This window comes from Mustela putorius, unplaced genomic scaffold (assembly GCF_011764305.1).
Source record: "Mustela putorius furo isolate JIRA1106 unplaced genomic scaffold, ASM1176430v1.1 tig00000040_pilon_pilon_pilon, whole genome shotgun sequence".
In the NCBI taxonomy this organism is placed as follows: domain Eukaryota; kingdom Metazoa; phylum Chordata; class Mammalia; order Carnivora; family Mustelidae; genus Mustela; species Mustela putorius.
The window spans coordinates 865,387-880,642 of record NW_025421261.1 but is presented as its reverse complement, the minus strand read 5'-3'; the positions used below and the strand labels follow the sequence as shown (position 1 = coordinate 880,642).

At 44.3% G+C, this 15,256-nt stretch overlaps 1 protein-coding gene across 2 annotated transcripts in view; it reads right to left on the bottom strand.

The window, feature by feature from the left end:
* Positions 1-4,466: 4,466 nt before the first annotated feature.
* Positions 4,467-15,256, bottom strand: part of ANXA3 (annexin A3) — a 45,822-nt gene continuing 35,032 nt past the window's right edge. For both annotated transcript variants that reach the window (XM_045066868.1, XM_004776287.3), the window contains exons 10-13: positions 14,299-14,394; positions 13,086-13,144; positions 11,589-11,711; positions 4,467-4,860 (exon numbers count right to left, since the gene is read on the bottom strand). In XM_045066868.1, the coding sequence (XP_044922803.1) occupies positions 4,801-4,860; positions 11,589-11,711; positions 13,086-13,144; positions 14,299-14,394 (338 nt within the window). In that variant the 3' untranslated portion in view covers positions 4,467-4,800. The remainder of the gene's footprint in view (positions 4,861-11,588; positions 11,712-13,085; positions 13,145-14,298; positions 14,395-15,256) is intronic.

Below are 15,256 nucleotides of genomic sequence, written 5' to 3'. Positions count from 1 at the left end.
CTAATATGTGATCTTTGCTAATGAGGAGGAGACTCTGGGCGGGCTCCGGATGGCTCCTGGATGAGGGCTGTGAGGTCAAACCGTGACTAGAATGTTAAAGTGGTCATCCCTGCCCCCACTCTCTTGAGAGGGGAGAACGGCTAACGAGGGGATGAGTGATGGCCGTGCCTACGTGATAACGCCTCTGACCAGTACGTAGTCCCAAGAGCTCCTGGGCTGGTGGACACACGAGGGGCTGGGAGGAGGGCTCACCAGGAGATGACACGGACGTTCCCCGCGCCTTCCCACGGACCTCAACCTTCCCTCCGTCTCGTTCATCTGCATCCTTTTTCATACACTTTTGTAATAAACCGGTAAATGTAAATAAATAGTTCCCTGGGTTCTGGGGGTCAGTCTAGAAAACTAATCGAACCCAAGGAATCTCTGATCTCTAGCTGGTGGATCAGACGCACAGGTGATCACCTGCACTCATGGTTGACATAGGAGTTGGGGACGGGGGTGCACCTTGTAGGACTGAGCCCTTTGCTCTGAGACCTAATGCTAGATCCAGGCAGATAGCGTCAGGGTGAGTTGAATTGTAGGACATCCAGCTGGTGTTGGAGATTGCTTGTTGGAACCCACCTGTTCCCCCGACATTGGAAATTGGTGATCCGTACCTCTAGAGAGAAAAATCCACATTCTTCCTAGTTTTGTGTTTTTCCTTTTACACTCGGCCCTTTACTGACTCAAGATGAAGGCTACTCCTGTCGTCACAGCAAGGCCCCATCGTTCAAAGAAGCCAGGGGGGTAGGGAGCCAGGGAAATGTATGCTTCCCTACTTCCTTGAGAGGAACTTTGTGGCCTCCTAGAAGTTATATTTATGACATACACAATGGAATGATACACAGAAGTCAAAATAAATAAAATGGGTGATAGGCAACGACATGGCTATCAGTTAGCAAAATAATATTAAATGAAAAAAGTAAGTCTGAGAGATTACATAAACACAAGACTCACTTAGTAAGGAAAAAAATTAAATGGAAAACTCTATCAAAAGAAAGCAAGGGGATGTGCTCGCTTCGGCAGCACATATACTAGAAAGCAAGGGGACAATCAACATGGGATTTGGAATGGGAGTTCGGTCAAGTAGGGAGGTTCGGGGAGGCTGGGGGTGGGGGGACAGTCATGTGGTTGGCAGGAAGTTGTTGCAAAGTCTCAGTGTTCATGTGGGGGACAGTTTCCAAAGGGCTTACTGCATTATAGACATCGGAAAAGAGAGAGAAGAATGAACGGGAAGGGGATGACAAAGGGAACAGAGAAAGGAGGAAGGAATGGAAGAAAAAACAGTGTGTGGGAGAGCGCGAGTGAAGCAAGCCATTTTCCAGAGGAAAAGAGAACAGTTCATATCAAAACCCGAAGAGGGCGGAGAGTACTTCTCCATGACCGTGGAAGATGTGGGCGAGACGTGGAAGATGTGGGCGAGACGTGGAAGATGTGGGCGAGACGTGGAAGATGTGGGCGAGACGTGGAAGATGTGGGCGAGACGTGGAAGATGTGGGCGAGACGTGGAAGATGTGGGCGAGACGTGGAAGATGTGGGCGAGACGTGGAAGATGTGGGCGAGACGTGGAAGATGTGGGCGAGACGTGGAAGATGTGGGCGAGACGTGGAAGATGGGGCGAGACGTGGAAGATGTGGCGAGACTAAAATCTGGTATTGCCATTTCAGGAGTTCAGCCTGATGTTCAGTACAGGAGAACCTACAGGCATTTGAACTCATTGCTTCTCCAGAAGTCCCGACACCCTGGCCAGCTTCACCAAATGCTTCTCCCTACGGTGATGGGTAGCTTGGAAAAAGTAATGTGTCCATCAGTAAAATTTCTGAACTTTTTCCAAGCCTGTCTGTACCGTAATGGTACGAGTTTCCTCTCCTGAAGCCCGGGAAGCTGAGAGAGGTATACGCACAAAGGGTTAACTGACTCCCTTAAATTCCCTTCTGGAGCTCAAATGCAGAGAGGAAAAGGAACTTCATTCATCCAATAGAGATTTATTACATGCGTTTTTATGTACCAAGCGCATTCTAAGAATTAGGCCTAGAGCAGTGAATGCAATGGACAGAAGTCCCTGCCTTCGAACCGCTGACGCAGCAGGGCTGAGAAGAATAGCGACCTCGGGACAGGATATACCCTACGGCCAAATAGTGGAGTTGGCTCTGTGGGTTTAAATCCTGGCTCTTCTGGTGGGCAAATTACTTAATTTCTCTCCGGTTCCATTCCTGTATCTGTGAGTTAGTCGGTGCACTGTCAACTGGCTTCAGGATTAACGGCTTCATACACACTACGCTCTTCCGATGGCGCCTGGTGCGCTGTAAGTACTCAAGGAGGAGCAGCAACGCCTTCTTGCTTGGTGAGACACTCACTCCCTAAACCACTGAAGCCAAAATCATGGGGCAAACTGGACACCTGACCGCCTTGATTGCTAGATTCTACAGATTTTAGTTCTCAAGCATGTACGTGGGTTTTTGTTGTCCGTTGCCATTAGCCTAACTTAGGCTGGCCCTTCGTGACTTGATCATAGAACGAACTTGCCAAGGGGGCTCCTGCCTCTAGCTTTCTTCTCCCAGACATTTTCCCCCCTGGGCAAACATTTGACATAATTTCCCTGATTGAAATCCTCCTGGAAGGGCACTTGGGTGGCTCAGTTGGTTAAGCTTCTGCCTTCGGCTCAGGTCATAATCTCCAAGTCTCAGATCCAGCCCTGCATCAGGCTCCTGCTCTGGGGGAGTCTGTTTCTCCCTCTGCCTGCTGCTCCTCCCCTTCCCACTCCCCTATCCCGCTCGTGCTCTTTCTCAAATAAATGAATAAAAAAACTTAAAAAATTAAAATCTTTAAAAAAAAATGGGAGGCCTGGGTGGCTCAGTCGGTTAAGTGGCTGCCTTCGGCTCATGGGATCGAGTCCCCCATCAGCTCCCTGCTCCCCATCAGTGGGGAGCCTGATTCTCCCTCGGCCTCTGTCTCTGCCTGCTTGTGCTCTCTTTCTCTGACAAATGAATAAAATCTTAAAAAAAAAGGGGGGGGAGGAGAAATCCTCCTGGAATGCTCCTTCTATCCAGGACTCTCCCTTGCTTATAAACTCTTTAGCACGAGACCGTTATGATCCGGCTTCCGGGCACCAGTCACCACACCCCTGCCTTCTCCTCTGAGCTTCCATCACACTGACCTTTGGGTAGAAGCACGCACACGCTGTGCTGGTTCCTAACTCTGTGACTTTGCAAGTGCTCGGAGCTATCTGGAGAGCCTCTCTTCTCTGTCTTACTGGTGGAGTCTGTGACCTCTGATAGGCTGGATTAGAGCCAGCCTCTGCACAGCTTCTCTCTTGCACAATACCATTCCCTGAATGTGCTCGGTATGTCGTGTTGTGATTAAATGCATGTGTCTCTCTCCCCAAATAGATTTTGAGCTCTTTGGCAAAAGCAAATGAGTCTTGGTCTTCTTGGTCTATCCAATACGTCCTAGCACAGAGCTTGGTGCACTGAAGCCTGTTGAGGAACGGTTGCAATGCTGTTGTGATCATTTCGATGTTGCCTGGCAGTCATGAGAACGTGGAAATTGAACACTTGCCCCGTCCAGGCGCAGGGCTAAGTGCTTTGAAGGCGCTACCTTACTTAATCGTTAGAAAGCCCTAGGAGAAAGGTAGGTGCTAGAATTGTCAGCATTTTACAGATGAGAAAGCTTCAGCTGAGCAGACTTTGGTAGTTCCCAGGGTCACAGAACCAGCAAATGGTAGGGCAGGAAGTCAAAACCACATGTGTCGGACTCTAAATCCTGGTGCTTTTCTTTCTCTGTGCATTTTTGGAAACACCAGAACAAGAAATAATTTGTCTGTCCTTCTGAAAGGTCTCGGGATGTTTGCCAGTGGAATGCACTGATTAAAAGCCTGGACTCCTACGTCCCAGTTTCTGTGGCTCACACGTCCATCATTTCTACTCCAGTCCCGACCAGTAACTGCAACGGGTCAGTGCTACCTCATATGTTTCACGTTAGTCAACACACTTTGTCTTGGGTCACTGGCGAAGATAACATGAGGGCTTTTTTTAAAATGCAAACTTATTTTAGAGCAAAAGCAACCTTAGAAAATCAATGCTACAAACCCATTCTGGGAAAGTAGAATTTAGCACGAAACGACTCCAGTTCGTGCTTGCCGTTCTGACGGGAAGTGGTTAGACTCATGGCTCAGCAGATGGCTTTGGAGGGCTGAGCTCTTCTCCCGCGATGCCACGCCTGGAGCGTGATCACAGCTAGCGAGAGCAGGCCAGGATCCCACCCCGCCTCATTCTAGTCTTTTCTTAGAGATAAATGCGATTAATAAGGGCATAGATAAAGCAGCAACAGCTTTTATAACAGAAATAAGTTTTAAAATATCATTGATTGCTGGAGACCAGGCACAACACAAATGCTGGCATTTGCTGAAAACAAGCAGACACATTTCCTTTCACAAAGGCAACAACTTTTATTGAGTCTGATTACACAGTTCATGTGTTAGAATTCTACAAAGATTCTCGCTTCCTAAGCAGAAAAATAATTCGTGTTGTATTAGCAGATCCTTCACACCATTTAAAAATTTCATGTATGAATCAGTACGGGATGCCGACGTGCTCTGCTGTGATCACTGTTTGCTGTTACTACGGAATGATGGAAATGTCGGTTAGGAAAACGCTCTGCTGTGTACACTTGCTTCTACTTTTCATACTCTGAGAAAGGAGTGAGTAGCTGTTGGAAAGGCCCATCGTGGGCACAGCGACCTTCAGAGACGAGCTTCAGGACTCAGTCGTCTCCTCCACAGATCTTTAAGAGTGTGGCTTCATAGTCTCCAGAAGTATCCGACTGTAAGGAACAGGAGAGGACAGATGGAGCATAAATAACGAGGGACCAAAACGGAATCAAATCTCACGGCTCTAGGGAATTCACTGGGGGGAGACTCACGACCCAGTTCATTCAGGAAGACGCACCTGGAGTCCGTCTTCCTTCAGACCTGAGGGGGATTATTTTCCAGCCTCACCTCTTCTTCACAATATGGAATGTTCTAATTCTTCCTCACTCATTGCAATTAAATTTGAATTTGGGTTCAAGAAAATAAGATGGCATCAATGACCTAACACTACATAATATTACTTTCCCAACACAACTTTTCAAACTGCTAATTTTAATAATATTAATATCAAACACTTGCTCTTCTCAGAGTTAACTACTCTAATCTTATAACGCTTATAACTCTACCTGGTAGGTACCCTAAATATGTCCATTTAATGAGAGATGAGAAAAACAGAGTTTAGGAGCCTTGCTCCAAGTCCTTTAGAGAATAAGCAGCAGAGGCAGGATTCAAAGCCAGACAGCCTGATGCCTTCACGCCACGCGACCTCGCCTGACTTAGGAAACTGGAACAGCCTACATTCCCAGAGAGGATTCGTCTCAGTCCCTCTCCCCAAAGCGAGCCAAAACCCAACGTGGTTCACAACAGACACCACGTGAGATTGAGGCTTCATGTGCAAAGATGCCATATTTGCTGTGCAAAACAGGTAAACGTTTTACATAGCACCAGAGGGAAACCGTGGCTTTTAATCTAGACTGACTAACACCCTCACATTATTCTTATTTTATTCACAGCATCTCAAAGAGCGAGCACTTCTTCTCGCTTAAGTTTCACATCGGGATACGTCCGAGAGCTGGCAGGAACGCAAGGACGCAATGAACAGGGTCGCTGAGAGAAGAGGTTAGGAAGCGTTTCACAATGAGATGCAAAAGGCATTAATATACATTTTCCTGTTCGATACAGATTGCAGTTCTTCCTCTGCTGGGTTTTCGGAGGCTTGCGCTGCCATATGTTAGAATCTCCGGAACCGCGGATAAACCAACTCTGTGTATTAAAACAGCTCCCATTAGCCATCTCTGACCAAGCTGCGAACAATTTCTCGTGGTTCTATCCATTAGGCAAGAAAACTCATCCAAGCCGCTCGACAGAGCTCTATCTAAACTCTGACCCGCGGCTGACACCAAACAAAGTCCATCCTTTCTCCTACCGCTACGCCTTTACGCCGTCTAGTAAAATAGCTCTTCTATTTATATGGCGTTTTAGACATTTTATCATCATGAAAAAAGTCAATGTATTTTCAGAACCTTTGAATAGAAATTATGTCTTCCTAATTAGGCTGTATTAATTGCTCTCAAGAAACCGATGTCTCTGCCGGCATAGGTTCAACAGCGCTCCTAGCCGTCCTCTCTTCTCCCAGCCTTGACCTCACCGCTTATCCTCCACGTTGAAGCCATCTGCCAGTCATTTCTTTGCAGTGTTTTTTTAAGTTATTCCTTTTTCCATTCTGACCGTGACAAATCAACTCTAGGCTTGCATCTCTTGTCGCTAGTTTCCTTGGTTCTAGATGCATCTACTGTATTCTACAAGGTGTTCATTCTTCCTGCGTTGTGAATCACGTCCAAGGACCCCCATGTCCATCAGGCCCTTGCTTTGCCCGTAAGTAGAGCTGGCTGTTCCTCCTTCCTCCCCAGCATCCTTTCCTTTGTCTCTTTTGCTCATCTTCAGCTACCCAGTCATCAACTGTGAGTAACGCTTAAATCTCAATTTTAAACTTTCTTCTCTTCTCAATCTAGATTTTCTCCAGAGAGGGTTTTCATGCATGTCCAACTACTCTGTAACATAACTGGCTCTGGAAGTATATCTCATGCCACGAACTTCTGACCCGACAATTCTACTGATAGTTTTGAAGACATCTCTAACTCAACGAGTACAAAACCAAACTCAGGAACTTTCTCTCTCACTCTCAAAAAAGAAAAAGAAAACAAAAACGAAAACCCAAAGCCTGACCTTGCAGAGGATGGCACCACTATCTGATCCCAAGTTAGGAACCCAGGAGCCATCCGTGGCCCCTTCTCTTTCTTGTTCCTTACAGCAAGATAGCGCATCAAGTCCTCTAAGTTTTAATTCCTAAATGTCTTTTGAGTCTTTATTCTTTGTTCTCTTTGCATTAGTACTTCGTATTACCCAGTCACAGTCCTTCCAGTATGACTAATAAGATAACTCAGCACCCCCGAATCTCCTTTCTTATGTCCAACTCATTCCCTGTAGTCACAGGGATCTTTTAAAAATGCATTTCTGATCATGACACTACACACTTAAAATGAAAACGCGCCAGTGTTTTTGGGCAAAAGACAAAATCCTTAAACCCTGCCCAAATGGTCCGGGTGATCTGGTCCCGCAGGCCTTACTTTCCATCATGTTCCCTTACCATGAGGTCTTTCCACTGAAATTCCTTTTCCTTCTGTTAGTAAGCTCTACTGACTCTCCGACCCCGCAACTCTGGTCTGTTCTTTTTCGATCTGAATCATAACTTCCTCTTAGAAGCTTTTCCTATAGGTCAGATTCTCTTATCATATGGTCTTACAGCACAATATCTCTTTCCTTTACATTTAACATAGTTGTAATCTTACATTCCTCTGTGATTCCATAAGGGCAGGAAGCTTTTTTTTCCCCCTTTTGCTTGTAACTGTAACTCTGAGCCAGGCACATAATACACATTCAGCAAAATTTTTAACTGAATGAATGAAACACAAATTCTGGGCTCTCCAAACTCTCTTTTGACTAAATTCATCTCACCACTTGGATTTTATTTTTCAGCATTCCCCAAGGCAGACCCCTTAATCGATCAAGAGCCTTACTACTTCTTTCCACCTTGCCTTACCATATGCACATTCCTAAAGCATTCACTTGAGACCCTGCCGAGCAACATAGCACCTGCCCACAGGAGGCATCAACAAGAGTTTAGTAAATCTGAAAGGCAGGATCAAGACCCATCTGCCCAAGAAACATTCCCTATCTAATCCCAAACTTCTTTACTCTCAATTCATAGGTTAGTGTCCTCCGTACCGTACACAATCTAGTATTTCACTGTGTGCTGTCTCATACTATACTATTTATGCTACCCTCAAATCTCCACAGAGACTATGAGTTGAGGATGGCCACTGTGTTTTTCCAGTAAAGAACCTGGAGTTGTACCATCTATTAAATAGCGACTTACTTTCTTTGCTCAATGAAAACTACCAAGGAAATGTAATTGCATCCCAATTTTGTATTAATATCTTACTAGTAGATAGTAAGAAATACATTTGTTTTTCACCTGCATTCTCCCTCTCCCTCACCTAGGGAAGGTGTTAGTGAATGGAGAAATGTCCAAAGTATGGGCAGAAGGCAGAGGAAGACGGAACCAAAGGTCAGATGATGTACAAAATGGAACTCTGGTTCCCAAATCATGGAAATTTAAGGATCAAAAAGATCCTATTCATCAGTATTGAAATGTAATGAGATTATTTAATATTTTATACCTAATAATGTGTATTTGTTTGTTTGCTTGTTTTTTTGCAATGTGATTTGTGCTTTTGTTGTTTAAAAATTCTTTTCCCTGCTTCCGGGTCACAAGGGTAATTCTTGCATTTTCTTGGATTAACTTTCTAATTTTATCTTTTATAGTTTGGTTTTCAGTTCATCTCCAGTTTACCAGTGATGTAGTTATCCAGTTTTATTCTTTGCTGTAGAGCCAACCAGGTTTCCCAATACATTTTTACTAAATAATCTGTCCTTCCTCTACTGATTTGTGGTGCCCCCTCTAAACTGTGAGTTTCCAGAAGCAACTGCATTTGTCTCTGAGGTCTCCATTCTGTTCCATTGATTCACGCGTCTGTTCTCATTCCAAAATGACACTTAACACGATTAATAACTGCTTTGTATTATGTCAGTTTCTAGTAGAATGAGACCTTTCCCTACCTTTATGCTCTATATTTACGGTCGATTAGTCATGACTCTTCATTCCTCCATATCAATGTTACAGTAACTTAATCAAGTTCCTCAAAGAAACCCAGCTAGAATGTTGATTGAAATTCCATTTGATTCACAGCGACTTGGACGAATAACTGACACCTTTATAATATCCTATCACATCACTCAAGTGCATATCCACTATCTCTCCATTTACTGACATGTGTTACGGCCTTTGTGACAGTCTTAACGTCTTCTCCATAGAGTTATGTAGTCTTGGTCAAGTGAATTCCTGGATAATTTATAGTTTTTCACTTCTATTTTGAATGGTATCTTAATTTTGACAGTGTAAGAGATACTATTGATTTTTACAGGTTGGTCTTTATTGGGCAACACTGCTGAATTTTTATTAGTGATGATAAACTAATTCCTATTGATTTTTCTAGAAAGATGGTTGTATTTACTGAAAATAATGAAAGCTTCAACTCTTCTGTTTCAGTCTTTACACATTTTTTTTTTCTTCATTTCCAGTACTGTCTAGGATCTTAGTCCTCTGTAAGATAGTATTAGGTATATTGGTAGTAGTAGTAGTATAGTATTTATTAGTATGTTGGGAGCATTGTTGTTCTGGTCCCTATTTCAAAGGAACTGCATCTAAAGTTTCTCCACTGAGTATAATACGTCTGCGTTTGCTGTAATATGTTGGTATGGAAGCTTTATCAATTTAAGGAGGTTTGCTTCTATTCTTTTTTTAAAAAAATATTTTATTTATTTATTTGACAGAGAGAGATCACAAGTAGGCAGAGAGGCAGGCAGAGAGAGAGAAGAGGAAGCAGGTTCCCTGCTGAGCAGAGAGCCCGATGCGGGACTCGATCCCAGGACCCTGAGATCATGACCTGAGCTGAAGGCAGAGGCTTAACCCACTGAGCCACCCAGGCGCCCAGGTTTGCTTCTATTCTGAATTTGGTGACTTTTTTTTTTTTTAATCATAAATAGGTATTGATCCTTTTCAAAAGCTTTTTCTGCAAAGATTGAAATAATTATATAATTATCTTTTATATGTGTGGAATGTGGTCAAACACATTAATTAATTTTCTGATGCTGAGCCGTCCTTTTATTCCTGGGCTAAACCTCACTTGATTTTGATGTGTTATTTTTTTAATAAACTGATATATTCAGTTAGTATTTTATTCTTTGTTATCTATGTTCATAAATGAAATGAATATGCAATTTTCTTTTTCCTCTGTCTTTGGAATCAAGATTATACTAAATTCATGGAATTAACTAGGCAGGTTTCATTTTTCCTATTTTCTGGTCCAACCTGTGTAGACAGGAATATCTATTCCTTGAGAGTTTGGTGAAGTTCACCTGTGAGTCTATGTGAGCCTGGGATTTGGGTGGGGGGAGAAAGGTCTTTGACTTCCTTTTTCATTTGTTTCACGCTTATTGATCTAGCTCAAGCTCTCTCTCTCTTTTTTTTTTTCCCAGTCCAACCTTAACATTTCATTTTTAAAACATGCACATTAGGTGATAGAAATGAAAAAACCTCATGTAATTTTAAATTACATATTGAATTCTTTAGCAATGGATCTTTCTTTTCTATCAAGATACGCATAGCTTAGATGTGTCCTAATATAAGCCTCAATTAGCCAGCCATCGGGGGAAGGAGAACTGATGGTTAATTGAATTTTCTAATTTGCTGAGGGTGAACTGAAGGCCTTGTGTTTCAACCTTGTTACGGGCAATCTTTATAAAATGTATAATTCTACTTTTCTGCCTTAGTAAGTACAATATGGTTAATGTTATTAAATCTTCCCGTGTTGATTGAAACTATTGTAATGTGTCAGAATCGATTCAACTGCACTGAGCGGGAGCTGATGAAATCCTCGCTAAGCCCTGGGCGCAGTCTGAGGGCTGCCTCTCTGAGTACGTTCCTGATTCCAATGTAAGCATGTATGTTTCCTGCAAAGGTTTAGTGTAAAAACAAAAGCTCTGGCTGAAAGAAAAAAAGGATTTGATTTTGTGAATGAATCTAGTCGATTCAGTGATGTGCAGACAGAGAAGGTTGCTAATGTTTACCGAGATTACAAGTGTACTTACGTCTGCCTCAGCAATCCCACCGACCCACGAGAATTTATCCCTTTGATACACCTGTACCTGATGGAACTTTGTATGCATATCACAACACTGTTTATAACAGCAAGAAACTGGAAACATCTCTTGACATGGCAGGTGCAAATATATAAATAAAAGAATGATATGTCGCTGTTAAAAGAACGAGAAAGTTCCTATAAACTGTAAACTGAAATAAGATGTGCCCCAAAGTACAGAACCATCTGTATCCTGCGTAAAACAAGAGGAAATTGGACTCTGCTGAAACTAACATGACATTGTATGTCAACCAGACTTGTGGTAAAAATAGGAAATTTAAAATGTGTATTTTCCTTTCCTTCTCTTGTCATCAAGAAAAGCTGAAATAAATAAAAATACCATAATATCCAAAACAGGTAAATAACTTGCAAGTACAATGCACAAAAGAAGAACAGTTAATGGCCACTAAACCTGAACAAAAAAATGTTAAGTGTCTATTATGTGCCTGGGATTTTAGAGCTAAAAATAATCACCATCTTTAGGAGACATTTTGTTATCACTATTTTAAACTCAGAAAACACATTTATGCACTGACAGGGAGAGAGAAAACTCAGTCACATATCTCTCCGTTTTAAGGATTATACAAGACAAGCGTGGAGCAAGACAAAATGTATTCTGCTATTTTTAACAGGAGACTTACTTTAATTGCCGAGTACAGGGAATAGCCATAATGCTTCTTAAACTCCGCTCGAATGTCCAAAAGGTCCATTTCTGATCTGGAAACCATGATTCGGTTCAGAGTGAACTCATCGGTTCCAGCACCCTGTGAAGAAACAGGTGTCCACAGGACGAACGTCCCGGGTCACAAGACAACATACAGATCTGTATTTGCGGGAAACAGACACGGCGCACAAAATATTCAGCCACAGGGACTCACTCTTCTTCACTCGCTTGTCATCAAACTTCATCGTTCATAGATTCAAGAAATATTTTTTGAGCGCTTACTCCACGCCACCACCGTGCCAAATGCTGAAACCAGAAGTGAGAGCCAGGCCTTCCGTTCTGTGAAGGTCACACGACGGAATCCAGCCCGTGGGGTACTGAGTCCTACGGGACTGGACGCCAGGAGGGCCGAAAGCAGACCACGGATTAGGAAGGGCCTGCCTGAGAAAGCAGTGTTTGACCTGGGGCCGAAGTAACCCCCCAGAGGAAGAAATCTACTACATGTCCGACCCGGCTCCACGCACTGGGCATACGGCAGCCGACGGCTCTAATCCTACCGCGGCTGGCACGGAGGCTACGTTGTCAAGGATGGAGGGACCAGAAAAAAAATCAACACGTTGGTTATATAAACAGTCACAAGAACCACGGAGTGGAGTGTGACCGAAAGGAAGCCAGTCCTCCTGTTCAGTCGCGAAAGACCCCTCTCGCCCGGTGACCTGAGAGATGAGAAGGAGCCACCAGAGGTCGACCCGGAGGAGGTCCATCCCCAGCAGAGAGGACAACACACGCAAAGACTGCGCTGTGGGAAGACAGCTGGCTAGTCAAGGACAGAGAGACGGCCCGGGGGGCCGAGGCATAGAGGGCAAGGCTGGGGGCGGGGAACGGGCTAACCCCAGAGAGTCGGGCGAGGCTAGTCACTGAGCGACGGGACACGGGACAGCCCTCGGTGGGGGTGAGGTGGGGGACATGATGTGTTCACTTTGGACATAACTTTGAAGGCACATGGGCACCTCCATAGGAAATGTCCAGTAAAGAGACGGAAGTAAGCATCTTCTTATGTGCCAGGCTCAGGGCCAGGACCTGGAGATAGAAAGAGCTAGAAAAACGCCTGTACTCAGAGACCTCATCATCTAGCAGCAGCAGCAGATGGGAAAGCGCAGGGTTTCTATGGCATGACAGGCTGCTGACTCAACTCGGCTGATTTTAAGAAAGACGCTGGAGAGGCCACTGGGCTGCATGGGTCAGGCTTGAGGTTTGGGGTTCTACACCAAGTTTTACTGCCTTCATGGACTGTGAAGTAGGGGAGATAATTTAGTCAACTCCTCACTGTACCTGTCCCTAGAATGCTTAGGACATTCACTGTCAGCCTCCGAGACAAAAGAGGACTCCTCCAGGGAGGGAAGGAACAGGACATGCCCTCAGTATGATGCAATACGGTTCAATATTCTCCTGCAGGGAGAAACTCCAGACCCACCTTTAACGCCTGATGAAGTCTTCCAGCTAAAAAGGCAGGCGTGTTTCTGGCACAATGAACTGTTACAAAGAGGAAAGGGAAGTTCAGTTCCATTGAATAGAAATTGAGTTAATCCACGGTAATATGCTTTTTAAAAAGACTCTCTGCGTCACCGTACTATTCAGCCCCCTCATGACTGCCGGTGTTATTTAGGATGGAGCAGTGAATGCTTCACCTGAATTTCAAAGGCTCGTCACGTCGTGCTCACAGGGAACTTCAGCACAGTCATTATCTTTAGTCAGGGGAAAACGGAATTATCTGCCCAGGAAGCTCCCGCAGCAGCGGCTGGCTCGTCTCCGGATCCCAGAGCAACACCTACGCGTACACTGAGAACTCCCTGGGGTGGACGCTTGCCCCATTCCCAGCGTCTCTGACTGCTGATAAAGAACTTGGGCCCGGAGACTGCAGAGCCCTCCCGGGGGGGGGGGGGAGCGATCGCCTTATATAACAGTGTTTGTGTCCGCCTGTTAATCCATAGCTCTGGGACCAGCTTCGGTCTGCACTGGACTCTCTGTTCGATACTCCTGGGTAGCTCGGCCAAGACGGGGAGCCCTAGAGTTCTGACCTGGGCTCAGCTTTGGGGGCTACGGAGATCTTCCCCAAATAGCCAAAGAGGGCCAATCACTAAATTTAGTAAATTACTCAATGACTCCATTTTCAAAAAGCCTCAGTAAAAATGACAATAGAAAAGTAATGTTTGGGGGGGGGGGTGCCTGGGTGGCTCAGTGGGTTAAGCGTCTGCCTTTGGCTCAGGTCATGATTTCGGGGTCCTGGAATTGGGCCCCGCATCCAGCATCCTGCTCTGAGGGAAGCCTGCTTCTCCCTCTCCCACTCCCCCTGCTTGTGTTCTCTGTCTCACTGTCTCTCTCTGTCAAGTAAATAAATAAAATCTTAAAAAAACAAAGAGGAAATGTAATATTTTCATCTCTCCAAGAATTTACTAATCTAAGCACGGTAACAAAGTTTAAAGGCAAAGTAAAACCCAAAAAGATAACTTCTTCGTGCACCCATTTAACAACATTTGTGGAGCATATCGTGCGCCCTGGGGACTGGGCTAGGAGCTACGGGAGCCTAAGGTTGGATCACTCTGGATTCCTACCAGAAAGGAGTGAAGCTTCATGTTGATTTAAAACAAGTGCGAAGTAACTCAGTTTATATGCACTGAAGAGCTTACCTATAGCCAGAAGCAGGTCTTCAAAATGCCCAGACAGCTCTCCTTTTATGCTGTCCTCAATGTCCTTCTGGCTAATGTTTCTGTATTCGTCAAATGCTAAAAAGCAGCACCACAAAAAAATATTTAAGGCATTCCTGCTGACCATACTTGAATACATTCCAGTTTTTTATTTGATATACAGCAAATCAAGTTAAGCATCAAACTCAAGAACTCCTTCTTTAAACCATCAAAGCCGGAAAATGGAAGTTTTGGTTCTCGTTTTTTTAAAATGATCTACAATAAAACCCAAACCTCACAGGCCATTTCCTTCAATCATCTTTCTCTCTCCTCCCTCTCCCCATCCCCAGGTTGATGGAATTTAAAATAGCTTGAAAGGTTAAATTAAAAACAATTTAATTTAACCCAAAGGTGGGTTACTTGGAAATTCTAGAGCACTTGGGAAACAATAGTGTGGTCCTGGGTCAAGTATGTTTTATCTGCTTATGCAGATTTCTGTCTGCTGAGTAAACCCTTCCCTAGCGCAGCACGGCCGATTCAAGCTTGCCAGACGTAACGTCTCGATCAGTTTTTGTCCAAAAGCAGAACCTAGAGGCCACCCAGGACAGAGGCATACTTTGTAAGCCAAGTCAATTTTTCCCTAAGAAATTCTTAAAAATCTTTGGAGAGAAATTGGGGATTGTTTGGTTTTTACTTTTCAAATAAAGGTACTTATAAAGCAACTATAATATACTATTACTAGTATTTTATAAAATAAGTGACATTTTGTGCCAAGATTAAGAACTCAGAACTAAAGTCTCAGAACTAAAAAGTCACGGGAACAGCCTTGTGCCTCCTCAGTTCCCCATGGACTCCGCACAAGCCTAGTCACGTGCTGTGGGTGCTCTCCACCGTGCCTGGAGGCCACAGCGGGACGCTCACGGCCGATGGAGTTCTGGGCTTCTGGGCGCTCTTGCTTCCA